The sequence below is a fragment of the Stenella coeruleoalba genome (genome assembly GCF_951394435.1).
Source record: "Stenella coeruleoalba genome assembly, chromosome: 15".
NCBI lineage: Eukaryota > Metazoa > Chordata > Mammalia > Artiodactyla > Delphinidae > Stenella > Stenella coeruleoalba.
The window spans coordinates 624,501-650,257 of record NC_137161.1 but is presented as its reverse complement, the minus strand read 5'-3'; the positions used below and the strand labels follow the sequence as shown (position 1 = coordinate 650,257).

The 25,757-nt window shown below is 61.3% G+C and overlaps 2 protein-coding genes across 5 annotated transcripts in view; one reads left to right on the top strand and one right to left on the bottom strand.

Moving 5' to 3' along the window:
- STMN3 (stathmin 3) lies at window positions 1-11,503 on the bottom strand. Its single transcript, XM_079945374.1, has 5 exons — window positions 11,436-11,503; window positions 5,104-5,196; window positions 4,716-4,891; window positions 3,353-3,544; window positions 1-2,770 (listed from the first exon to the last, which is right to left on the bottom strand). The coding sequence occupies exons 1-5, from the start codon at window positions 11,452-11,454 to the stop codon at window positions 2,711-2,713; spliced, it is 540 nt and encodes a 179-aa protein (XP_079801500.1). The 5' UTR covers window positions 11,455-11,503; the 3' UTR covers window positions 1-2,710.
- Window positions 11,504-13,663: 2,160 nt separating this feature from the next.
- RTEL1 (regulator of telomere elongation helicase 1) overlaps window positions 13,664-25,757 on the top strand; it is a 28,450-nt gene continuing 16,356 nt past the window's right edge. For all 4 annotated transcript variants that reach the window (XM_079944435.1, XM_079944436.1, XM_079944434.1 and 1 more), the window contains exons 1-10: window positions 13,664-14,201; window positions 14,952-15,212; window positions 16,123-16,318; window positions 16,592-16,685; window positions 17,193-17,274; window positions 17,444-17,504; window positions 20,531-20,606; window positions 21,052-21,136; window positions 21,546-21,611; window positions 22,271-22,421. In XM_079944435.1, coding sequence (XP_079800561.1) covers window positions 15,111-15,212; window positions 16,123-16,318; window positions 16,592-16,685; window positions 17,193-17,274; window positions 17,444-17,504; window positions 20,531-20,606; window positions 21,052-21,136; window positions 21,546-21,611; window positions 22,271-22,421 — 913 coding nt within the window. In that variant the 5' untranslated portion in view covers window positions 13,664-14,201; window positions 14,952-15,110. The remainder of the gene's footprint in view (window positions 14,202-14,951; window positions 15,213-16,122; window positions 16,319-16,591; window positions 16,686-17,192; window positions 17,275-17,443; window positions 17,505-20,530; window positions 20,607-21,051; window positions 21,137-21,545; window positions 21,612-22,270; window positions 22,422-25,757) is intronic.

Below are 25,757 nucleotides of genomic sequence, written 5' to 3'. Positions count from 1 at the left end.
GAGGCTGTGTGTCCTGGGTTCTGACTTTCCCACCTCTCCCTGGACAGGGGAAGGTGGGGAGATGGTGAGAGTTCCCTGGAGCCTGGGGAAGTAGCTAGGACTGCCCCAGGAGAGGGCTGTGGGTTTGGGGAGAGGTGAGTGGGTCTCTGGGTCCTGGGGAGCAGGCATCTCTCCAGGGCCTGTACCTGAGGTCCATGTGTGGACCCGAGCATGGCTCAGCGTGGACATTACCAAACATGCCTCCTCCCCAGCAGAGGGGTCCCTCCCTGCTGGGCACCCCAAGGGGCAGTTCGGGTCCCCTAGGACAGACATGTCCACCAGTGTGAGTCACGATGTCTGCTTGTCTCTTTTTGCCACTGCAGGTCCCCATGTTGGGGCCAGATCTGTCTGTGAACCGTCAGCTGCCCAACGGGGTCCACAGAGTGATGGGACACACCCTGGGATTCTAGGACCACCCCCCATCCAAGCAAGACCCACAGCCGTGGTGGGAAGGGCAGGCCCCAGACTTCAGACCCTGATCTTCCTCTGCAGCGGCAAGCTGAGAGCCCGACCCACAGGAGGGCGCAGCCCTGGGGGAGCTGGGGCGGCCCCACCTGCAGCGGAGGTCCCAGCCTCCCCCCTCCCACCCCCACTGTCTCCTGGGGCTCCGGAGGGGAAAGTGGGCTTGCGTGCTGTTTATATGCTCTTTTCTTAAAATCGCCGTCGTCGTGAGAACTGTTCGCAGTTGTGATAACACACAAGGGTGGGGTTTCCAGGGGGACGCTTGCACAGGCAGTGGCCTCGCAGCTCATCTGACCCCACACATGCAGGACACGCGCTGGGAGAGTTCAACCGTTTCTTAAACACACGCATTTGTTTAAATTGTTCATTTGATTTAATTTCTGAGTTCACTTTTACTACGTGGATGAGATGGGCTGTATTACACTAGGGCTTCCGCTATGAAAGAGCTGCCACCGCTCAGAGAAATCCAACCCTCAGGCCCTTTCCGCTCCCCTTTCTGAGGCCCACAGAAGCCACCGGTGGGCACTGCTGGGCTCCAGTCCTGGCCTGTCACTCCCTCGGGGGCTGTCTCAGTGGGGACAGGGATGGGGGGCACAGGTCCCAACTTCCCCAGAACCCCACTGCAATGGATCAGTACCCACCCGTGCTCCCTGGCTTGGCTCTGGGAGGTCACCAGCAGTGTCCCCATAGGTTTCTGTAGAATGAAAGCCAGGGGCACTGAGGGCTGCAATCATCTGGTTTCTGAGGCACTGGCTCTGGGTCCTTCCTGCAAGAAACGCCTCAGGCTTTCCACCAAGAGGCTGGCCGGCGAGGACTCGGACCCCAGCACCCAGTCGTGGAGCTGGGCTGCCAGGGAGAAGAGGAGGCTGCTGCTGTGTCCAAGCAGGTAGCCGTCCTCAAAGGCTGGCGCTGGGGGGTCTGGAGGTCCCCCCAGACTGAGGGAGGGGGAGGAGGCCAGCCGAGCAGGGTCTTGGCAGGAGATAGAGCCAGGCCTCCAACCTGCAGGCTGGCCAGAGTGGGCCACCAGCCAGGAATGGAAGGACGGAGGAGGGGGCTTGGGAACCCTGTCCCCTGCCCCCCGACATCTGAATCTTCAGGCACTGGTCCCCCGCCCCCCAGCATCTACTCAGGGCTCCCAGAGGGGCACTTGTGGCTGCCACCCGTTCACACTGGGCCACCTGTCCAGAGGTGCGCCTGAAAGCCCTGTGGCCAGGAACAGTGTGGGAGCATCTTCTGACCAGAGCAGAGGGCACACGGGAGGGGGCTGAGACTCCAAAGGGATATAAGGATGGGTCCTCCAAGGGCATCCGCAAAGCGTGGAGGAGAGAAGGGACAGTGGGAGGCTGGCTTTCCCCACACAGGTGCTGGGCCAGAAGGAGAAGGCCCTTCTGGGAGGAGGGGCCGGCACGTGTCCATGCTGCCCACAACCCTCTAGACCACAGCAGCTCGCTCACAGGTCCCTGGTGGAACATGCCCACTCCCCTGAAGACCCAGGCCAAGCCACACCCCACCACCACTCCAGCCAAGGGCAATGACCGAAGCCTCCCAGGCCAGCCGAGGGTGCCAACCTCAGGCCAGGGGGTCTCAGAGGGCCCCCGTGCCACCACAGTAAAGCGTGCTGCAGCTCCTACCCACCAGTTCCAAAAAGCACCACTGCACATGGGACTCCCAGGGCTGGCCAGTGACAGGGTACCTGCCCCCCACTGCCCAGAGATCCTTCTCTGTCCAAGTCTGTCTTCCTCCGCCCACTCCTGCGTGCCCAGCCCCTCTCCCAGAGGAGGACATCCAGGTGGAGGTGGCCCTGCCTACCGGCAGGAGCTGCCTCAAAAGACGTGCCCTAAGTGACGAGGCGCTCACAGCACAACGACCTGCGTGTTCCTGCCACCACCGCTGGATTCATTGAGGTCGCCGCCACGCCCACTAAGAGGGCTGCCGAGAGGGGACCCAGCCACGGCCAGCCTGGGGCCTGAACTGCGGGGCTGAGTGCCACGCCCTGGGGGCCCCACAGGGAGAGCCTGTGGGCAAAGCCTTGCCACGAGGGCTGGACAGCTCGGAACGCGGAAAGAGAAGCTGAAGCTGGGAGAACAGGAGGGGAGGAGGGACGGGAGCAAAAGCCGCATCTAGACAAAGTCGAACAAAACAAAACCGAAACCCAGACGTGTTCCTGTCTCATCTCGGGATCCAGGCGCCGCGGTGTCCAAACGGCCCCTTAGCCGGACGTCTCCTCTCGCTGCTCCCTGTTCCTGCGCACTTCGGCAGCGTGCAGCTCCTGCGGGACAGGCGGGGTGGGTGGGGCCCTGCAGCCGGCAGGGGCGGGGTCCTGCCCCCCCACCCCTCCTGGGCTCTGGGGGCCCTGCCTTCCGGCTCCCGGGCTTTGGGAACCCTGGGGTCTTTTCCTCCCTAGACTGGCTCGGTCCCAGGTGCGGCAGATGCGACCAATGAGGACACCTTAGTGACCAGGAGCAACAGAGGGCAGGGGCAGGCCTGCGTCACGGACTGCAAGTGCGGCTTGAGGGTGGGGGCTGGCCCTCAGGGAGCCTGGGGTGGTGTCCAGACCCGAGCATTGTGACTCCGGGAATTTCCCGGGGAGTGCAGGCTCGGGGCTCCCCGGAACTAACCTGGTCCCGCTCGCAGGGAGGCTGCTCCGGCCTGGGCAGGGGCTCGCCTCACCCTGGCTAGCCCCAGTAGGACGGGGCGTCACGGGGAGGCCGGACTGCGGGAGCGCTGCTGGCGTAGTGGGCAGGGACCGGCCAAACGCCAAAAGAAGGGGCTCCTGGGGGCCCCCTGCTTCGGGCCCCGCCCCCCGCTCGGGCCGGGCCCGGCCCGTCCTCGGCCCCGCCCCGGCGCGCACCTTCTCGCGCAGCCGCTCACGCAGTGCGGCCAGGTGCGCCTCGCGGATCTCCTTGCTGAGCTCCATCTTATAGTTGAGCTTCTCCTCGGCCAGGCGGCTGAAGTTGTTGTTGTCCTCCAGCGCCTTGTGCAGCACCTCGCGCTCGTGCTCGCGCCGCTCCGCCAGCTGCTTCAGCACCTGCGCCTCCTGCGTCTGCGCGGGCGGCCGGGCGGGCGAGCGTGAGGGGCGGCCGGGCCCGCCCCGCCTCGCCCCGCCCAGTGCCCCGCGCCCCGCCCCGCCGCCCAGCCCGAGCCCACCGCCTCCCGCCCACCGGACTTGTCCTCGGGGAGTTCGGGCCTACCCTGTCCTGCCGTTGGCTGGGGTGACCACCTCATCCCCAGGCAAGCCCTCCCTGTCCACCCTCGGCCGCAGAGCTGCCCCTCCCCGCTGGGCTCCGGGCGCCCCCGCTCCATCCCGCTCCAGAGTCCCAGCTGCCCTCGGGGAACGTGGGAGGCACGGAGGAAGCTCCTGTGGGCTGTCACGGAGCCTTCCCCGTCTTTTCCTCAAACGTCTGCCCGCTGAGCACGAAGTAGGTGCTTAATACACACCGGGTTCTGAGCTCCCTAAGGTGCCGGGGGCGGGGAGGGGTCCCAGGGCCGCTAGGGAAGGGATGAGTTGGAACGAGGAGGGTGGGGCTGCTGGCGCCACTGTCCGGCCCTGCTGGTGGCCGCGGGAGTGGACCCGAGGCTCCCAGAGGTAATTAGCCTCCCTCAGCCTCCTTCAGAAGGCTGCTGGGCTCCACCCACGTGCCACTTACTACTAGTTAACCCTGAGAAGCCTGGGTCCCCAGGGCTCACCGGTCCTGCCGTAAGGGGGATAGAGCTGCTGCCCCTGCCCAGTGGGCTTGGGCACCAGGACTGCACTCCTGAGAGCACGTGCTTCTCTGCCTGTGTCTCAGTTTCAGGGGGGCTGGTGTGAGAAAGCGTGGGGAGGGGCCTGCTTCTCCCAGGGGCCCCCTGAGCTCCCAGCTCATGGAAAGCCCTTCCTTCACGCTCCCCTGCTCAGGAGGCTGTCGCCCAGCCTCCTCTCCCAGGGCCCCTCCTGGGGCTACCACCTGACCCTCCCACCCTGCCAGCATGGCCAAGGTGCCCCTCCCAGCAGGATCTGGTTCCTGTCTCCCTCCAGATGGCTGCCGTTGAGGAATCCTTCCTCCCCCGTCTCATTCTGATGGCTCAGGCGGTGGCCGCGGGACCATGAGACCCTCTTTGCTACACAGGCCCACAGCCAGTCGAGTGCTTGCAGCAGCCCGCACCTTGGGGACGCTGTCTGTGGCCAGCAAGGCCCCCGACCGTCTTTATCAGGACCCAGAGGGTTGGCTCCTTACCTTCCTCCGCCCCTCAGCTGCCTCCAGCCGCTTCTGCAGCTCCTCCAGGGAGGTGTCCTTCCTCTTGGGGGGGGAGGAGAGCATGGGACTCTCCGGGGAAAGGTCGGAAGGGGATTTGAGGATGACCTCAAAGCTCTGGCCGGAGGCCCTCTTGTCCAGCTGCTTCACCTCCATGTCTGCAGGGCAAGAGCAGACGGGGGCTTCAGGAGGGCTGCTCAAGGAGGGGGCAGGCCGAGCACACACCCAAGTCAAGGTCTGAGAGGAGGGCTGGGACTCCCAGGACCGGCCCCTCCCCACAGGGACCTCTCTCCGGAAGGCAGCCAAGCGGGGGTGCACAGACGCCACGGGAGGGGGTAGCGAGGTCAGGGCAGCAGCCGGGCACACTCACCCCCATACTGGTAGACGGTGTTGGGGTGCGGCTGTGAGTAGAAGCAGGAGCAGAGGAGTGACAGCACCGACAGCTCCTTCATCTTCTTGTAGGCTGTGGGCGTGAGGCCGGCCTGAGCAGGCGCCGTCCCATCGCACCTCCAGCCCCACCTCCCTGGATGCCCAGGCCTCCCTGCCTCTGTCCCCGTTGCTGCCCCCTTGCGCCTGTCTGGGAGCCTGTTTACCTTGATCTTTTGTGTCCCACATCTCTGACTCTCTCCGTCCCTCCCTCCCTCCCAGGTGTTGGCTGTCTTTCCCTGGGCACGCCTCCCTGTGGGTGTCCTGCATTGGTCTTTCTGTTCCTGTCTCTGAGTCCCTGCCCCCCTCGCTCTGTCTGTCTCTGCCTCTCTCTCCCTCCTTTTCTCTCTCTTGGCATTTCTGTCTGCGTCTCCGTTCATCCTTCTGTCTTTCTGGCTCTCCATCTGTCACTACCTCTCTTTATATCTTTACGTCTCCGTGATTCTTTGTCACTGTGTATCTTCCCGACTCTCCCTTCCCCCTGCCCCTCCGCGTACTTCTCCCTCCTCCCCTTTCGCTCTCGTGGACACGTGCCCGGTTGGTGGAGAGGTTAACCGCCACACTGGTGACTGGGCCAGCACAGATGGAGAGCTTCTGCAGGCAGCACTGTCTTGGCTGTGCACTTAGGTGAAGCCCTCAGACCCTCCTGTCTGCCCCCCAGCCCACCCCCCATTTACCCTGTAGTGCGCCCACCGTGGGATGAAATCAGGTTCTCACCAGACACGCACTGGCGGCTCATCAAAAGCCAAAGGGACGGGAGCTGTCCGTTCAGCACCACAGCCCGCCCTCTGGCCTTGCAGGGTGAGTGCCCACAGCCAGTGTCCACACTACCCAACCAGAAAAGGAGGTAAGCCTGCTGAGGCCCTGAGCCTTGTCAGGGAAGGGGAGATGCTCGCTCTCAGAATGGAAATAATTGAGCTCTTTGTGGTTGGTTCATAGCAAGCCAGGCCCCAAAGTAGACACATGGGTCTGATGTCTCACTGGCTCTCAAGAATCCTGTATGCCCAATACTGTCACCCCCACCCCACCAAGAGGACACTGGGCCCAGGTAGCTGGGTGACTTGTTCAAAGCTCCTCCAGGGCAACCCCAGGTGGTCTGTGTTCTTTCCACCACTGCAGTAGGTCCCAGACTTGGGGGCTCAGACCCATGCACCTGCCTCCCTGGCTGGAGAAGCTAGTATAGGTCTCTAGAGAGATACTCCACGGAGAGCGACTCTGGCTTCCATGGAAGAGCATGCATAGTTACCCACAGCATTCTTCCAAGGGGCAGACAGGTTGGACAAGAAACTCTCTGATGAAATTTCACTCAAGATAATGTTTTTAAATTGATTTCACGTAAAACTGGGGAAAGTGCTTGTGTAGAAACAGGACACAGGACAGAAGTGACTAGGCCCTGTCTGAGAGAACAGCTTGCTGTGAGCGGGGTCCTCCAACAACCAATGCAGAGAATGATGTTATTTGATCTAAGTGTCCTGATGACCCAGACTCTTCTGGAGAGAGCCCGAGAAGTTGTGACGGGAGCACAGAGGAATCCTGAGCAAGAAGCAGGGAGAGCCTTTGGGGTCTTGGAGGAGACGCAGGGCGAAGACACATGACTTGGTCATTGGCTCGGGAGTGTGGGAGGGAGGGCCAGGTAGGGGTGGGCCTCAAAGGGGATTTTGGCCTGACTTGTCGATTTTGCTTTTTCACAAGCAGAATCTACTCGCGTATTACTTATGTCATTAAAAGTTAACTTTAGAAAGGAGGCTGAGGGGTACCTCCCAGGATGTGTGCTTGGGAGTTAGAGGAGGCAGGACCAGGCAGAGCGGCTCTCCAGGAACAGCAGAGCAGGAGATATTTGGACCCTTGCAGAGGCTGGGGAGGTAGCCAGGCCTGTGCTCAGAAGGGAAGGTGGGGCAGGGAGTGAGAGGGAGTCTGGTCAGGGGCCTAGCTGGGTCCTGGGAGAGGCCAGGGAGGAGGGACCTCAGTCTAACCCTGCCAGCACCCACCACTCTGGCAATAGACACCAGCCCCCTACCCTGACCTTTCAGAGAGTCCTTTCTCAGCCCCTGTTAAAACCTCTGAAAGAGTTTACCTTACAGGCCAGGAACCTGGGGCCTCACAGCTGCTCAAGGCCCTCTCTGCCTCAAGCCTGAGATTTTCCCAGGAAAAGGGTTGCAAATTAATAACAGAGGAATTTTACAGACAAATGCCAGGGGCTCCCTTCCAGGCAGCTGTCACCTCAGCCTGGAGGGGGGCTGGTGGCAATTCAGGGGCAGGAGGGGGAGCTTGGGCAGGTGTGAGTGTAGGCAGGTGAGAGGGGAGAGGGCTGGGGGCTCAAGACTGAGGTCAGAGTCTCCGAGGTCATGGCTCTGCCCAGGGGACAAGGGTCCAACTGGGAAGTGAAGGACTATGTCCCGCGGCTGCAAACAGGGATGCAGCTTGGCGTCTGGTGGTCGTGGAGATCCCCTGGGTTGGTGGCCTATGAGGACCTTCCTTCTCAGAAGACCCTTCCTCAAGAAGCCCAGTGGGAAGGGGCAACTCCCCAGGAGGGGGCTTGGGAGTGAGGCCTGCGCTGTCGTCTGGTTGCAAGTCAGAGGGGACGGCATGGTGGGTGGGGAACCGGCAAGTTTGGAGACAGTGAGCAGGGGGCAGCCTGCACCGGGGTTGGAGATCAGGGCTGGGCCCAGCCACATGCAAGACGGGAGGGTACGCCTGTATTTTCAGAGCCGGAGGGGCTTAAAGTTCCTCTCATTGCAGAGCGAAGAGGTGGAGGCCCAGACCTCTCCACAGACATAGCTCCAGCCAGGAAGTGGGGCCTCGAGGCACGCCCTCCCTTTTCTCTCCTCACCAGGACCCTCTCTTCCGTCCCCATCACTGACTTAAGAAAGTCATTAAAAACAAATCTCCACCGTGAACTGGATTGCTTTGATCCCCCTTCATAGTAAATGTTACACATGCAAGAGTGCATATTGGCCTGTTGGATGATTACATCTCAGAAGAGCAAGAGTTAGAAGGCACCAGGTCAGCCTAGGGCACCTGGTGACAACAGTAATCGTGCCCAAGGGGGATGGGGTGGGCACACCACACCCTTCCTCCGAACTGACTCTCAAGACCAGCCAGCCCAGGCAGACACCCTCATCAGCCTCATTTCTACAGAGGAGAAGGAGGTGCAGAGAGGGCAAGTGGCACCCCCAAAGTCACACAGCATGCCAGGATGGCAGCCCTGTCATGAGCCCAGGCCTCTGCACTTTCCTGTTGGGAGCCTCATGGTGGGTGGGTGGGGGATCTTCCAGAACTAGCGGGAAGATTCCCGCTCACCCTAAAAGGGCCCTGGAGGCTGCTGCTAACTGCCTCCTGACAGATAGAGCTTGTTGCCACCCAGGCGGCCCCTCTCTCACTTGTCAGAGTCTCCTCCCTCAGTGTCGGGAGCCCAGCATGGCAGGAGTTGACAGCAGCATTCACCTTTCTCTGGGAAAGGTGGCTGCAACAGTCACGCTGCCTGGCGTGGACTGGGCACTCACCTCTTGCCAGGCCCCGGGCCAAGCACTGTTTCCTGAAATAGCTCATTCAACCCTCAGAACAAGCCTAGGGGAGGTGCTGTCACTATCACGGTCACCCCGATGGGGAGATTGAGCCCTTGAGCGGCGAGGTAGCAGGTGCAAGGCCTTGCAGCTTGCCAGAGTTGCATAAGGGGATGAACATGAGCGAGTCTACAAGAGTGCCTGAAGAGCTGAGCACCTGGGAAGGACACCAAGACGCAGTGTCCTCAGAACGCGGCCCACCAGGAGGCACTCAAGGGCGAGGCAGGGGCAAAGCTTTCCAATCTATGCACGAAGATGAGGCTAAGAGCAATCCTGCAGCGGCCACAGACCAGAGCAGAGGTGACACTTCAAGGCCACTAAGGCACGAAAGTCTGCTCCAATCAAAGATGTGTTTTCAGAGAGAAGCCATAGCTGGTTCACTTACACCAATTTTGGCCACAGTTATCGGCGCTGTCACGTAGCCACTTCTGGGCCAGACCTCTCTCCTATCAAACTGTTATGGCCGGGAGAAGCTGCAGGTGAGCACAGGTGTGTGTACACACGGGCTGCACTCTATAGAGGGCAGTGCTGATGACAGAACATGAAAGGCCCAGCGCCATGTGATGTCAGCTATGAGCAGTTCTTCAGCTGGTACTGCAGTATGTCTTTGCTGGCCATGCTGGAGAAAACTGACCAATGGCACTCATGGTCTCCTTCTTTCTTTTTTCTTTAAAAAAAAAATTTTTTTTTTGGCTGCTTTGGGTCTTTGCTGTTGCACGCAGGCTTTCTCTAGTTGCTGCGAGTAAGGGCCACTCTTCGTTGCAGTGCACAGGCTTCTCATCATTGCGGTGGCTTCTCTTGTTGCAGAGCACGGGCTCTAGGCACGCGGGCTTCAGTAGTTGTGGCATGTGGGCTCAGTAGTTGTGGCGCACGGGCTTAGTTGCTCCGCGGCATGTGGGATCTTCCCGGACCAGGGATCGAACCCGTGTCTCCTGCACTGGCAGGTGGATTCTTAACCACTGTGCCACCAGGGAAGTCCCATGGTCTCCTTCTTGACACCAGGGGTAACTTGGACACCCAGAACAATCCTGGGAAAAAGCATGGGTCAGCAGTGCCCCAAAGTCTGGCCAAGAAGAGGGTCTGGTGCCAGGAAACTCTGAGGTCGGAGGGTCTGGGCCCAAGCCCTGATGGCCATCGATGGTGTGGCTTCGTCTGCGTCCCTCCAGCGCCTAACCTCAGTCTGCTCATGTCAGAAGGATGAGAAGGAGGCCTGTGCAGGGGTTTTACCAACGAGGTGAAAAGCTGATAAATGCTCTCAGAAGTGGCTGCCCACTGTCCCCCAGCTCAGGCACAGATGGTGAATGAGGACGCACAGACCTGCCCCAGTGTGGGACTGGGGCCGCACTGGCCACCCTCACCTGCTGGTCCCAGTATCTCTGGGGATGTCAGGGAGAGGGCAGGGGGCGTATGAAGTCCAGATGGATAAGACCCCCAGATGGATGTGGGGGGGGGTGGTCAGTGACGCACGTGGTCCCCTGCCAGGCTCCTGCAGAAGTCACTGGGGGCCAGAACCGCCGGCCCTGAGGGGCGGGGGTCAGGGCATTGCACACGTGGGTGGGCGGAGCTCTGGCGCCTCAGACAGAAGCGGGCGCTGCGGACAGAGTCGAACTAGCTGGGGAGAGGGGATTGCAGAGAGCCGCCCCCAGGGCGGACGGAAGGGTGGGCGAGGTGACGGGGTGGAGGTGGGGGCCGCCCGCCCGCCTAGCCATCTCGGGCACCGAGTGCAAAGGTGAAGCCGGTCCTGGGAAAGCCAGACTGGGCAGAGCGTTCCTGAGGAGAGCGACCCCCGCGTCCTTGCCCCGGGGGTCGCCTGGCAGCACTCCCGCGTCCAGTATGTGACCCGCGTTTCCCGCCTCGCCCGGTGCCCGCCCCTCCGCGGCAGCTCCGCGCCTGCTGCAGGCCCGGGAGGAGAGGGTCGTTGCCGTTGAGGGCGGTGGGTCTGCAGCTGGGGAGGTGGAGCGGCGGGGGAGGGAGGGGCAGACGCCCCCATCCTAGAAAGGCTCGGAAACAGCGGCAGCCCATCCCCCATCCAAAACCGCAGCGTAAAGGGCGGTGGCTTTTTCGACCGGCGCGGGTGGCACCGTGTCACAGAGGGTGGTCCCGAGCCCGCAGCGGCGAGGGGAGGGGCGGCGACGCGAGGTGCGGGCGCGGCTCGGCTCAGGTTTCCGTTTCCCGTCTTCTCGCAGCGCCCCCTCCCGTCCCCCGGCCCCTCTGTTGGCGCAGGGAGAGCCCGGGCCCCGCCCGCCCCGGGCTGGGACTCCTGCAAAGGGTCCCGCGCTCCTCCCTCTGACCCCCGAGAAGGCGCGGTCCGACCCGGGTCTGGGGTCCCCGGGCGCCTCCAGGGACCCTGCCCGCATCCCGCGAGCGCGCCCACCCACCCATGGGTCTCGGAGCCATCCAGAGGCAGTCGCTCCCGGCTTGGCACAGCAGCGCCCCCCGCACCGATGCCCCCACCCCGAGCGGAGCCCCTGCTCTGCGGCCCAAGTCCGTTAGGCTGGCGCCGCAATCCCCGCCTTATGGGCACCGGGTCTCCCCACCCGGCGGCCCTGAACCCCGTCTCCTGCGGGTTCCGCCCGGAGAGCGCCCGCGCCCTTGCAGAGCGTGGGGTCCGAGATGGGAAAACACTCCGTAATCGGCCCAGCGGTGGGCGAGGCCAGACAATAGCCTCTGCTCAGATCCGCCGCCCCGGGACTCCCGATGCCCCGGTGCCTACCGGACACGGTGCTGGCCATGGTGCTGGCGGCGGTGGGGTTGCGGAGGCCGGAGAGGCGCGGGCGGTGGCTGGAGCTGCAGTCGGCGAATGCTGCAGTGTCGGGGAGGGGAGGGGGCAAGGGAGGGCAGGAGGCGGGAGCAGCGGGGAGAGGGAGGGAGGGAGAGAGAGAGAGAGAGAGAGAGAGAGAGAGAGAGAGAGAAAGCGCCTGGCTGTTGCACGGGCTGCAGCCGTCAGAGGGAGGGGATGATGGGAGGGGAGAGATCAGCCTGGGGCGCAGAGCTGAGCGCTGCAACCCGTTACCCATCCTCCCACCGCTCACCACTTGGAGCTGGTGCCCCCCCAACCTGGCTTTGTGCACTCCCCGGGGGGATGGCGGAAACAGCCCCCAATTCCCCAGGGTGGGTGCAGCAGGAGACGATGGGCCTCAACATCAGAGTGGGGTAGGAGAGCTCTTCACTGAGGCCAGTGGAGGCTGGGAGGTGCCTTCTGTGCGCCCAGGCTTGTGCTGAGGGCTAAGCGAGTCATGGATGGTGAGGGTGGGGGCTGGTCTGGAAGGCCTCCAGGGGCATCCGAGAGCAGCTCCTGAGGCAGAGAAGAGGGTAAATTGACGTGAAGAGGCCTAGAACAAAGGCTTTGGAGCGAGACGGAGACTGGAGCCAATCCCAGCTCTGACATCTACTTGCTGTGTGACTGAGGGTGAGTTTCTGACCTCTCTGGGCCTCCATTTCTCGGGTGTGAGATGAGACAATGGTGTCAGTGCCCAGGTGGTGTAGGAGAGATGTGCACACTTGGTGGCGTCCTGCCCCTCCCCCTGCCAGACTCAGGGGTTTGGTTGATACCCCCAAAGGCAGAGCTGTTCCCGCAGTGACCATGTCACCTCTTTGGTGGTGGGGATGGGAAGTCAGGCAGATGGAGCATCATTCCCGTTTTAGGGATGGAGCCACTGAGGCCAAGAGAAGTGCTGACTCCACCCTAGAGCCAGAGCTAGATCTCTGGGAAACCTCGGGAACACACAGAGAGATGAGGAGGACCCAGGACCTCTGTGTGCACACACAGCAAGCATGTGACTGGTTAACATCTGTCCTGTGGTCCACATGGGGTCTGGTCCACCGTGGGAGTCCCACAGAGCCTGGCAGAGCAGACACTCAGTGCGAGTTGGTTGACTTGCTCGAGATCGCAGTGCCTGCTGAGTGGGCTTGCTATGGCCAGCCTTCTTCTCCCCTTCTGCTCACCTCTCAGGACTCAGTACCACAGTATTTACGTGTTATAATTAATAGGAGCCTGGGCAGGAGTCCCTATGCACAATGTGTGACCAGGGTCCTCAGCTCCCTTTCTGGCCCAGGAGTTTGCCAAGTCTCTGGGTCCTGGACTTCCCTTCCTTGGACTTTTGTGGGGGAAATGCCATTACTCTCAGAAGATGGGGGGTGTGGAGGTAAAGAGTGGGACTCCTGGCTCTGGGACTTGCTGCCGTCTTCAGGAAATCTACTAACCACCCACCCCGTGCTTCCTTTCCTCACCTGTAAGGAGTGGGTCATAAAAGCACTTATCTTAGGGGTCGTTGGAAGGACAACCGTGTTAATGCCTGCATGGATGGTACTGAAATGTGTGCCTAGTGAGCATTCAGCAAGTGTGTGGCCGGGTCTCCTCTTCTCCAAGCTCCCTGCTGAGATAGACACTCTACTGTCCCCTCACTGGAATAAGTGGGTGTGTGTGGATGCCAGTGTGCGCCAGGGGCTTCCCCAAGCATGATCTCACACACATCAGCCTAGACACTCATGTGGCATTAAGGTGCCATCAGTGGGAAAACATCTGGACATTAAACAGCCCACGAGACCCTCTAAAATCAGCCTTGCCACCTGACTGTGGGCTGTCACTTCAGCGTCAGTTTCTTCCTGGTGCTCTTTGAGGCATGCTGGGGTCACCTAGACAAACACTTCTTTTTTTTTTTAATATTTATTTATTTGGTTGCGCTGGGTCTTAGTTGCGGCTCATGGGCTCCTTAGTTGTGGAATGTGAACTCTTAGTTGCAGCATGCATGTGGGTTCTAGTTCCCTGGATCAGGGATGGAACCTGGGCCCCCTGCATTGGGATTGCAGAGTCTCAACCACTGCGGCACCAGGGACGTCCATGGACAAACACTTCTGACCACACAGAGCTGTGCAGACCCCTGGAACCTCCCTGTTGACTGCCAGCTGGTGCTGGGTGCTGGGGGTTCAAAGGTCCCGCCCTGACCAGTGGGGGACATTGACCGGAAAAGCGGCTGGACCTAGAGGACAGTAAGGAGAGGAACTGGTGAGGCTCTCAGGAGCCGAGTCACGGGCAAGGGGCAGCCATTTGCGAAATTTAAGGAGAGTGATCAGCTCAGACTCGAGTCTTTAAAAGACCTCTGGGTCTTTTGAGAAAAGGGAAGCCACAGGAAACCTGTTAGAAGGCTTGTGCTGTTGTCCGGGCAGTTGTCCAAGGGGGCTTGGCCCGGGGGGAAGTGGAATGGAGACCCTGGTGGGGAGGGAGGAGACGGCGGGACCCCAGGTTCGTGCCCGCGGGCGAGGAGGTGCCGGTCACCGGGCTCAGGGTCAACTGAAGGGGCGGGTGGGACGTGGAACGCTGCGCGCCAGCAGAGCGCGGACCCCGAGGGAGGGGACCAGTTTCCGGCCGGAGCACTGCGCAGCGGACCGGAATTGGGGGCGGAAGTGCAGCGCGTTCACGGATGACTGCGCGCCTCAGCCCGCAAGGTCGGACCGGCTGCCTGCTGAGGACGCGGTGGTGGTGAGTCGGACGGACAGGGGCGAAGTCCTGGAGATCCCGGTCGTGGAAGGCTCCCCGCCGAGACCCTGGCACTGGAACCTGTGCCCAAGCGGGGGCTTCCGCAACTGCAACTCCCGGCAGGCCCCGCGCAGCCCTCGGGCCGCGCGCTGGCGATTTTGGCGCGCTGCATTGTGGGGCGCGTAGTGCCCGGCTCCGCGCTCGTGGAGGGCGCCGGGTCCGCGGGAAGGGCGGCCCGGCGGGGTTTAGGAGCGCGGGTTGTTAGTCCGAGTGTCCATGCGAAACCAGGCCTCGGGGGGCTGAGTGGTTTGCTGGGCGCCGCACGGATTCGCGTCCCAGATCAGAGCAGCACACGTGCTCTTTCGCTGCCCACCTGGGAGGGAGGGGGCTGGTCCGTGGAGCGGAGAGTTGGGAGCCGCAGGGGCGGGGGGTCCCGACCGGCCCAGGCTGGGGGCGCTCCGCTGGGAACTGGCCTCTCAAGCTTTGGCGGAGGTCAATGCAGTGTTATTGCGGGTGGAGCACGTGGAGCTGCATCTGGCCCCTCTCTTGTCGCCTCTCCCGGAGCACGGTGGAGCTGCCTGGGGCGGGAGAACAAGACAGGGCCGACACCTCTCTGAGCTCCCTGTGACAGGATGTCACAGGCTCGCCTTCGGACCTGTCTGCGGAGGCACTGCCTGAGGGGACTGGTGAAGTGGCTTGGCGCTCGGGAAAGGGTCGCTACAAACAGTCTTGTCATTGCAGTCTCTGCCATAGGGGCTCCCGTGGAGAACGTGTCCCAGCGGCACAGGCTGGCATAACTTACCTGGAGCGTCTGAGACCCTGAGATGTTCGGAGAGGGGTTTGTCTCGCAGACCCACACAGCCTGCGTTTCAGCCAGCTTCTGTGTCCGCCCGAGACAGAGAGTAGACCAGTATGCCCAAGATAACCCTGAATGGTGTGACAGTGGATTTCCCTTTCCAGCCATACAAATGCCAAGAGGAGTACATGAGCAAGGTCTTGGAGTGTCTGCAGAAGGTGAGGCTGCAGACTGAGGGGCTTGTACCCGGGGGATGGGTCAGAGTGGGTAGAGCCTCAGTAAGACCCAATGTACACGCACTGTCTTTACACCGGCCAGGTCCTCCTGGTGAAGCTACCCTTCTGGACGTGGGAGTCGACCATAAATAGGGCTCATGTTTTAGCTGGGGTAGGAGAGATGCTAAACAAGTAAACAAAAAGGATAATTCTAGACCGTGAGGAGTGCTGTAAAGAAAAGACATAAGGTGATAGACTTCAGAGCGCCTTGGGGGGGCCTCTCTGCGCAGGTGGAATGTGAGTGCGGCCAAGCGATGAGGGCGCCCAGCTGAGGGCCTGGAGGAAGTACTTGCACACAGAGGGACAGGTGGCGCCCAGCCCTCATTAGGGGAGGTCGTTAAACCTCAGGGGGGTGCAGCCTGCTTTCTGCTGGGTTTCTGGGCACGCCCTCTTGTACCTGCCCAAGCCCCCAGCCCTTGAGGGCTGCCTCTGTAGCTGGGCCCATGTTCCCACTCCTGCGGCAGCTGGGGGCAGCTTTGCAGACATGGCTGTGTCGGCCCAGGTTTCCACTCGGGCTACCGGCCGAGAGCTATGTAGACTGTCAGGCTCCATGCAGGTAGTGTAACTGCTTGGATCCAGAATCAGAGTCAAACTCCCATTCTGGGGCTTGACCGAATTCGTCATCTTCCTGTTCATATTAGGCTGAAAAGTACCGTGGTATTTTGGGTAATGCTCTGTAAATTGTTTGCTAATGAGACCTGGTTTGAGAGTGGAGAGGTCCTGCGGCATTTTACGTCCCCCGCTGAGTGGGGGCAGAGCTGCCCCAGGGGCTGCAGGGCTTGTCTCAGGTGGGCTGTGTGGCCTGCGGAGCCTGCCCCTGCTCCCCCGTGACCCTGTTCCCCACCCCATTTAGAAAGTGAACGGCGTTCTGGAGAGCCCCACCGGCACGGGGAAGACGCTGTGTCTCCTCTGCAGCACGCTGGCCTGGCGGGAGCAGCTCCGAGACGCTGTCTCTGCCCGCAAGATTGCCGAGAGGGTGTCAGGGGAGCTCTTCCTTGACCGCGCCTTGGCGTCCTGGGGGAACGCTGCCCTGGAAGGAGATGTCCCAGGTGCTGCCCCTTTTTGCCCCTTTCCTGGTCCCGGGCTGGGAGGCGGGGAAGGAAGGGGGGTTGTAGCTGCCACGTCATTTCTCGCCATCCTGGCTGTAAACCTAGGGTCAGAGCCTTATGGCCAAATGAGGACCCTGCAGAGACCCACTGCACTCCTTCCTGTAGCGAGTATTGGGCATCGATGCTTAGCTGTCCCCGGGCCGAGTTAGCTGAGTGCCCCGGGTTAACTGCACACGTGGGCCGTGACCTGTCCTGTTCCCTTGTGCCGGGCAGTGTGCTACGCGGACGTCCCAAAGATCATTTACGCCTCCAGGACCCACTCGCAGCTCACTCAGGTCATCAGTGAGCTCCGGAACACCTCCTACCGGTAGGTCAGGCGGCGTCCACCCCTGCCTTGGGGTCACGGGGGTGTTCTGCCTGGACCCCACCCTGGGGTCGCGCCGTGCTCTGGCTGTGGGGCTGCCGCCCTGAGCTCGTCGCAGCCATCAGGGTGTCAGCTGTGGGCGTGGGTCAGGGCAGCTGCGCAGGGGAGGCCCTGCCCCGTGTTGGAGCCCCCAGCACTGCTGCAGGAGGGTTGGTGTCCCCTCCCCGCCGGCCTCCCACGAGAGGGAGGATGCAGGTGGCAAGGTCTCCCCGAGGCCTGCCCCAGTCTCTCGGCCTCGCCCTGGACGCTGACTCAGAGCAGGCCGTGCCACGGTGAAAGCCCCTCTCGAGCCTGGGGCGGACTTCTGCCCCAGCCACTCCCTCTGGCTGCCCGGGCGTGTGAGCCAAGCTTCCCTGGGCTCCCGGTGCAGCCCACGTGGCTCCTGCCGCTGGACAGCACTGGGGCCCCCGCCCTCTGATCCTTGGGCCCCCCAACCGTCTCCTCCACCAGGCCCCGAGTGTGTGTGCTGGGCTCCCGGGAACAGCTGTGTATCCATCCTGAGGTGAAGAAGCAGGAGAGTAACCACATGCAGGTGGGCTCCTGGGGCTCCCAGCCCGGCCTTGGTGGGTCTGCTGCTGTCGCGTGGGTGCTGCCCCTGGGGGACGGAGGGGTAAAGAGCTGGCGGGGGTGGAGCTGGCGGGGGGTGCCTGGCTGGGGCAGGGCTCGGCCGTCACACGAGCCCAGACCTCATGTTCACCCAGGTCCACTTGTGCCGCAAGAAGGTGGCAAGTCGCTCCTGTCACTTCTACAACAACGTGGAAGGTGAGAAGGCTCGAGGTGGTGCGTCCTGCCCACGGAGAGCTGCAGGGGGCGTGGAGTCTGGGCGCCTCTGAGGGCTGGGCTCAGCGGCTTCCTGGGCTGCTGCCCGCTGCCCCTCAGCGCCCCGCTCTGGGCTGTCGAGGTGCCTGAGCTCTGTCTCCTGACGACCAGCATTGGCGTGCGTGCGGAGGAGCTCACGCGGTGGGGCCGAGGAAGGGCCTGAACCGTGCCAACAGCATGCTTTGTGCAGAGTGCGTGCTCCCTTCTGGAGGGCTGGAAGTCGGGCGCCTGCCAGTCAGGGGCGCCCCCCTGGGCGCTGGGTCTCTGGAGAGCATTTCACTCGCGGTCTCAGCTGTTCTGGGGGAGTCGGCCAGGGAGGGGGTGCTGGAAGCTCCTCCACGTGTCTTTCCCTTTGCTGATTCCGTGGCGCATCCTGCCACTGCCGCCTGTAACTCGGCGGGTGTGACGTGCCCTGAGCCCCTGGCGTCCTCCTAGTGACTCCTCCAGCCTCATCCAGAAACGGATGAGAGTGCAAAGCGCAGTGTCTGTGACGACGGCCGGCCCAGGTGCCCAGGGCCCTGTGAAGGGGACCCTTTGTCTCCTGTCACTGACTTTCTTGGGGCCCGGAGTGGAGGGGCGGCACTGGCGCCCTCGCCTCCGAATCCCTGCTTTTCCGCCTGTGGCTGCCCTTTGTGTCTGTCGGGACTTCTGGAGCCGGAGGTGATGGCAGAGAGGCTTCTCTGTGGTGTGGCCTGGGGGCGGGGTCACGCTCCTGTGGGGTCAGGGTTCCCTCTGTTTCCTGCCTCAGGGTTGGGACTCAGACCCTGCAGTGAGCCGGGCCCCAGAGAGTTCACATCGGTGATTGCAGGGCACCAGCGGGCCAGGCCTGTGCTAGGCAGTGGGTCAGGACAGCAGGACGGTCCCAGAGGCCTGAGCTGGGAGTCCCAGCGCCCTTGGAGAGAGGGAGGGGGGTTGCCTGATGCGGGCTTGGGCTCTGGCGGGCCGGCTGTGGGTAGGGCTGCACGGCTTGGCCTCTGGGGTGATGACCCAGGGTCCCAGGCTCATTCCTCACTGCCTTCCCCTTGGCGGTGTCCCTTGGTCTGGTGGCGCCGAGGACCCGCAGGACAGCAGTGAAGTGTAAGGCTGAGGATGGCCTGTGGCAGCTGTCGTGGCCCCGGGCTGGAGACTGCTGGCCGCCAGCTCTGCTGTCCCGTCGGCGTCAGGCCTGTGGGTGTTGGGTCGCCTGAAGGCTGCTCTCTTGTCCTCGTCCCCCCGCTGCTTGGCCCTCTGCCCTCAGTCCTGCCTTCCCACGGGCCCTGGTGTCAGGCCCGTGATGCTCGACGGAGCCGTCCCCCCTTTGCTGCACTGTGGCTGCCTCCCCTGTCCTTGTCCCTGGCAAAGGGGGTTCCAGGTGTCCTGTTGGCCACAGGCCAGAGCCGTTAGGGTGTGAACCGCTCCAGCCACCTTTCCACAGCAGCTTGGAGTGGCCAGCTTGCCCACTCCGCTGGATCAGCCCTCACCTGCAGGGTCCTGTCCCTCACCTGCAGCACCCCTCACCTCATCTGGAGGGTCCTCGAGGAGGGAGGGGCCGGGGGGCCAGGGGCCGGGTGGGAGCTGGGGGGAGCTTCCCATCCCCGGTGGAGGCACCCTTGGAGCTGCTGCGCGTTGGGCCCCTGGCTGCAGGCCCCTCCCCGCTGCCCCAGGCCCTGTGTGGCAGAGCAGGGGCTGTCCCAGCTGGCCTGCTGGCTCCGGCCTCTCTGTCCCCTCCCCAGTCCCTGCCCCTGCTCTGCTGTACTCTTTCTGCCTGTTCATCGAGGGCATCCACTCACCATAAACCGGTGCCCCCCGGCTGTCTCAGCCTCCTTTGCCAGCTGACGCACGGGATGCAGTGGGGTGTCTCTAGCAGGTGCCCAGGCCTTGGAGGGGGAGAGGAGTGGGCAGAGACCCCAGGAGGGGTCTGAGAGGCGTGCAGAGCGGAGCGCTGCCTGGCTGCGTCGCGCGGGGAGCAAGCAGTGTGGCCCGGCCAGGTCCCTCCCTCCTCTCCACTGTCCCTTCGTCTTCACTGCCCGCTCTTCCTCGCCCCCCCCCCCAGCCCCCCTCGCCCCAGGTAGGTGACTGAGCTGTGGGGCCAGCCTGCTGCAGAGCGTGCCGATTGGCTGGTCTGTTGCTATGGTGCTGCTGAGCGGATGGCTCTTCTTCCTTCCCCTGCCTGCTGCCTGGTGGGGGCACCCTGGGGGCGGTCACTGCAGAGGGCCTGTGTGTTCTGGTCTGTGCAGTTAAGGGCTGGGCCGGGTACCTGCCCCAGTGGAACTGGGAGCCGGGGACCTGTGTCCACATGGGGCTGCCCTGAGACTCGGGATGCTTATTAGAGGAGACCTTTGCTCCCATCTGCTGGGACAGGCCTGGGTGTCGCTGGGTTATAGTACTTGCCTGGCCGATTCCTACGGGCCCAACTGGGGGGCCTGTGTCCCTTCTTGAGGCCCGTCCCGCCCAGGGACACACAGCCAGCAGGGAGTGGGGCCTGTCTGGGCTGCATCCTGAGGAAGGGGCCCCAGGGCTGCAGGGCCTCAGGTGGGCTCTGCGCCTCCCGCCCGGGCAGCACAGGCAGTGACAGCAAGTTGTTTCTGCTGCTGGCCGTGTGGAGCCTGGCTTCCTTAAGAGGGAGACTCTGGGCTTGTTCTTGGGGGGGTGCGGTGAAGCGAGAGGAAGGGACTTGCTGCCAGACTGAAGCCTGATTGCAGGGCAGGTGCCCCGGGGCTCATGGGAGCCGCCCCGGCCTGGAGAGGGTCTGGTGGTGACAGGCTGAGGGCCGGCCCCCACCCCACCCCACCCTGGGGTCTCCTCTTGGTGTTCAGCCTCAGGCCTGCATCTGCCCAAGGCACAGAGCAGGGCTCCCTTGGGACTCGCTTTAGGCTTGGCGCCCTCCCCAGGGGCTGCCTGTTGCCAGGAGCCATTCCATCCCGGGTGCCTCCTGCGGTCTGGGTACTCTGGACCAGAGAGCCTGTGTTTACGCCCGCCCGTGTCCCCAGAGAAGAGCCTGGAGCCGGAGCTGGCCAGCCGCATCCTGGACATCGAGGACCTGGTCAGCAGCGGGACGAGGCACAGGTAACCTGCCAGGGCTGGGCTCCCTCCACGCGCACAGGCAGGCACGTTTCTCTCCTGAAGCATCGGAAGAAATGAGACGCTCCTTCCCAGCCCCCAGCCCCCTGCCCCCGCCCACTGGGCCTTTGTTCCTGGGACATCCAGCTCGTCCTCCACCTGACACTGCCCCTCCTCTCTGAAGCTGGCTACGACCTTGTAGCTTCAGGCCTCCAGTCGGGTGACACATGCCCGACCGCCCTGCTTCTCACCATCTCATCCACCTGCCCAGGATCAGGCTTGGTCTTTTTGTTTTTGTAGATTTTTAAATGAGTGACCCACTCACACGGTTGAAAACTGATGGTGTGAGGGGTGGCCGGCAAGCCTTCCCGCTGCCCCAGGCCGTGGCTCTCTCGCGCCCCGGGGAACCCTCCCAGCCTGCACTGTGTCCCAGCACCTCCTCTCCCTCCAGAGTGTGCCCCTACTACCTGTCTCGGAACCTGAAGCAGCAGGCCGACATCATCTTCATGCCCTACAACTACCTGCTGGACGCCAAGGTGAGGCCTCGGCCTGCGTAGCTGACGGTGCCTGATGGCAGGGCATGTCCCAGGCTCAGGAGGGGCCGGCGGAGCCCGTGCTGGGATCAGACCTGCGCTCGGAGCCAGCGCTCGGAGCCACAGCCCCTCACCAGCCCGAGGCTGTGACTCGTTCTGAGCTCTGGGAGTGTGTGGCCTGGTAGGAGTGAGGGGGCCCCGCGCGGCCGGGGTCCCTGTCCCTCTCTCCAGCTGGGCCCCGCGAGGCCGCCTGGGCGCGTCGGCCCAGCCTGGCGTCCTCCTCTCTCCAGCTGGGCCCCGCGAGGCCGCCTGGGCGCGTCGGCCCAGCCTGGCGTCCTCCTCTCTCCAGCTGGGCCCCGCGAGACCGCCTGGGCGCGTCGGCCCAGCCTGGCGTCCTCCTCTCTTGCTGTAGAGCCGCCGTGCGTATGGCATCGACCTGAAAGGGGCGGTCGTCGTCTTTGACGAAGCTCACAACGTGGTGAGTGTCTGGGTGGCCTTCCTGACACCCCCTTCCTCCAGCCCACTTTCTTGTGCACAACAGCTGGGCCTTTCTGTCCAGACCCCCGCGTCCCACCGTCAGGACCAAGCAAAACTGGGCAAGGTGGGCTGCCGACCTGTGCCTGCCATTTGCACGCAAGACCCCCAGACCCTTCCTGCCATCTCATTCCTTCTCTTCCCTTTTGTCCCTGGTGGCTGCCTCCCTGCTGCCTGCCCGCCCTGCCCCTCCTGTCCTGTGGCCTGTGTCAGGGCCCAAGGACCCTTGGCTCCAGGAGTGGTGGACCTTGACCAGAGCACTGGAGGAAGGCCACCTGGGGAGCCTGGAGGGGTCCACAAGAGCCTGGCATCCTCAGCCTCACGGGGTTCCAGGCGGTTGTTGGCGTGGGGACGGTGGGCCCATGGGCCAGACTCGGCTTTCGAGAGAAGCTAGACGCTAGAGTTTAGCGGGAAATTTTCTAACTATAAAATGTAGGCAGCTCAAGTAAAATTGTTTTCAAACACTGTCTGGGCCAGACATCCATCTCTGGGCCAGTTTGAGACCCGGCCTTGAGAACACAAGGGGCCTCTTGCTTCCCCTCCCTCTGCCCCCCGTCACCTCTGCCTCATCGAGCCCCGTGACGGGTGTGCTCGGGATCACAGGAGAAGATGTGTGAGGAGGCCGCGTCCTTCGACCTGACGCCCCACGACGTGGCTTCGGGACTGGACGTGATAGACCAGGTGCTGGAGGAGCAGGCCAAGGTGGCGCGGCAGGCACTCCACCCGGAGTTCAGCGCGGACTCGGCCAGCTCAGGTGCGCTCGCGGGCAGGGACCGCAGACCAGACGAGGGGCCAGTCTGCCCAGGGCCCTTCTTTCAAGTCTGCCTCAGGGGCAGCGCCAGCCTCTGTAAGAGTCTTCTTGGCCTCACAGATGGACGTGGGGAGGTGGGTACCGCCCAACCTGTCAGCACTCTCTCAAGTCCTTTTCACCGTTTCCCCGGGGGTGTGAACTTGCCTCTACTGCATAGAAGTGAAAACCAAGGGTGTCAGCCGTCATGACGTTTTGTAAGGACCCGCAAGCATCGTCCACAGGAACGGCGCTCAGCGAGTCATATCCCGCATTTCCCTTTTGCAGCAGTGATTGCAGCGTGTGTAGAAATACTTGGTGGACGCAGTTGGTTTGTCCAGACATTCTGCGTGGCCTTTGTTAGTGTTAGGAATCCACCTTTTGCTCGCCAGACCACTTTGTAGCAAGCGTTCCTACTGTCGAGTTGCTGCAGGTTCATAGCATTTGCGCCCGGTCCTTTGGACGTCACCCACGTCCCGTCGTGTCCTTCACACGAGTGTGGGGCGGGGCGTGAACAGCCTCAGCTTCCCGGTCCCTTTACAGTCACACACATGGGCAGACTCCAGAGGGCGCACAGGCCCCTTCTCCCGCCAGGCCACCTGCTTCGGCCCCCTCTGCGAGGGTCTCCGGGCCTCCTTTGACGCACTCACAGGCTGTGTTGGGGGAGAGAAGGTTTGTAAACGGCTTTGTGTGTTTAGCACAGAAGTTCTCAAACGTGTTGGCCTCAGGACCCTTTATGTCTTAAACTTTACGTTCTTTTTTTTTTTTTTGCCGTACGCGGGCCTCTCACTGCTGTGGCCTCTCCTGTTGCGGAGCACAGGCTCTGGACGTGCAGGCTCAGCGGCCGTGGCTCACGGGCTTAGTTGCTCCACGGCATATGGGGTCTTCCTGGACCGGGGCACGAACCCGTGTCCCCTGCATGAGCAGGCGGACTCTCAACCACTGCGCCACCAGGGAAGCCCAAACTTTACATTCTTGAAACATACTGAGCTTTGTTTATGTGAGTTACATCTATGGATAATTAGCATATTAGAAGGAAAAACTAAATAACAAACTGTTACATGGCAATTTCTTAGGGCTGCCTTAACGAAGTACCACAAGCTGGGAGGCTTCAACAACAGAAGTTTATCCTCTCAGTTCTGGGGCTAGATGTCCACGTGTTGGGTGTCAGCCGGGGTGGCTCCTTCTGTGAGTTCCTGGGGCATGTGCTCCAGGCCTCTCTGTCCCAGCTCTGGCAACTACTGGCAGACCTGGGCTTGTAGACGCCTCACTCCAGTCTCACTCCCATCTTCACATGGTGTCCTCTCTCATAGGGACGCCTGTCACTGGTTGAGGGCCCAACCCAGTTCTCTAGGACCTCATCCTAACTGACCATATCTGCAAATAAGGTCACATTCACAGGGGTCAGGGTTTAGGATTTGAACATAGCTTTCTGGAGGACACGATTCAATCCATGACATGTTAACGTAAATAACACTTTTTTGGAAAAATAACTATTTTAAAAATTAGAAGAGTGGCATTATCTCAGTTTTGCAAATCTCTTTAGTATCTGGCTTAATGCAAGGTAATTGGATCTTGTAACTTCCTGCTTTGGCTGACGTGATACTACGCGCCATGGCTGTATTCATTTCCTAGTGCTGCTAAAAGAAATTTCCAGACTTAGCTTAAGGCAACTCAAATGTATTACCTCATGGTGCCCAGAAGCCCAGGATGGGCCAGCAGCGCTCTTCCTTCTGGAGTCTGCAGACGGGGATCCGTTTCCTGGTCTTTTACAGCTTCTAGAGGTGCCATGTTGTTTGGCTTGTGGCCCCACGTCTCCGACCTCTGCTTCCTCGGTCTCCTCTGATTCCGTAAGGACCCTACTGTTCCATTTTGGGCCACCCCAGATGATCCAGGGTTATCGCCCCATCTCGAGGTCCTCAACTTCATTGCATCTGCAGGTCCCTTTTGCTGCGAAGCTGACCTATTCATGGGTTCCAGGGATTAGACCGCGGACGTGAGTGGGGACCAGTATCAGCCTCTGGGAAACTACACTGTATATTTGTGAGAGAAAGAAGGAAAAAGGCAAATCGTGTACCCATAGGAAGAGCAGTAGCGGCCGTAGCAGCACCACGGAAACAGGTTGGCCCTGCGGCCGTCCTGGGCAGGTCTCGGGCCAGGTCCCTTGGCCTGCTGTGCTCTGCTGCTTAGGTATCCTCGTGGACGCATGGTCCTTGCTTCACCGTCTTTACCTGCGATGGGAATTTCTAAGTCAGCTGCTTTCGACCCCGAACGCATGTACATGAGTAAATAGGTCAGCGTTTCTCCGGGGACGTATCTAGGAATGGATTTTCTGATTGACAGTCACGTGCATCATAAACCTTGCTGTTTTAAAATTGTCTTTTACTTTTAAAGTTGGATGTTGTTTTAGGACTTTTTTTTCTTTTGAAAGCCCAGTAATTTTGCTGCAGTTTGTCTCAGTGTTGATTTTCCGGATCGACGTATGATGACCTCTTTCAGCCTGTAGTTCCAAGTCTCCTCTTACCTGGGGGGATGTTGTCCCGCACGGCAGCGCTCACGGCCCGGCCTTGGCTTCGGTTTCTGCTCCAGGGATCATGTCGTGTCTCTTCCACCTGAGTTCGGAACCTGTTACTCTCTCAGATCCTTTTGTCTCTATTTTTCTTTGACTTATAAAAATTCCCCTTTTTCACTGTTTCTTTTAAGACGATGTGGCTTGTATCTACTTTTGTGTTCTTCTAACATAATCTTTATTTCTCAAGTGTTTTTTTCTCCTAGTTGTCTCTGAGTTCTGTTGCTTCATTTCTGAGCTTTAGAAAACCTGGCTCGTGTTGTCGTTTCATGTCTTTTTTTCTTTTTAATTAATTAATTATTTATTTATTTTTGGCTGTGTTGGGTCTTCGTTGATGCGCGCGGGCTTTCTCTAGTTGTGTCTAGCGGGGGCTACTCTTCGTTGCGGTGCGCTGGCTTCTCATTGCAGTGGCTTCTCTTGTTTCAGAGCACGGGCTCTAGGCACGCGAACTTCAGTAGTTGTGGCACGCAGGCGCTAAGCACAGGCTCAGTAGTTGTGGCGCACTGGCTTAGTTGCTCCGCAGCATGTGGGATCTTCCCGGACCAGGGCTCGAACCCATGTCCCCTGTGTTGGCAGGCGGATTCTTAACCACTGTGCCACCAGGGAAGTCCCCGTTTCATGTCTTCTATCCTGTTACGACACCGTCATTTTCTGTTTTGTCACCAGCTCACAGATAACTTGCTACAGCTGCTGCGTGCCTTCCCCAGCCCCCGCGGCTGATGCTCTGCCCCATC

Coding starts and splice junctions, on each gene's coding strand:
- STMN3 (XM_079945374.1), bottom strand. Junction 4,892..5,103: donor CACCGTCTACCAGTATGGGG/GTGAGTGTGCCC, acceptor CTTGCCCTGCAG/ACATGGAGGTGAAGCAGCTG. Junction 3,545..4,715: donor CAGCTGAGGGGCGGAGGAAG/GTAAGGAGCCAA, acceptor CCGCCCGCGCAG/ACGCAGGAGGCGCAGGTGCT.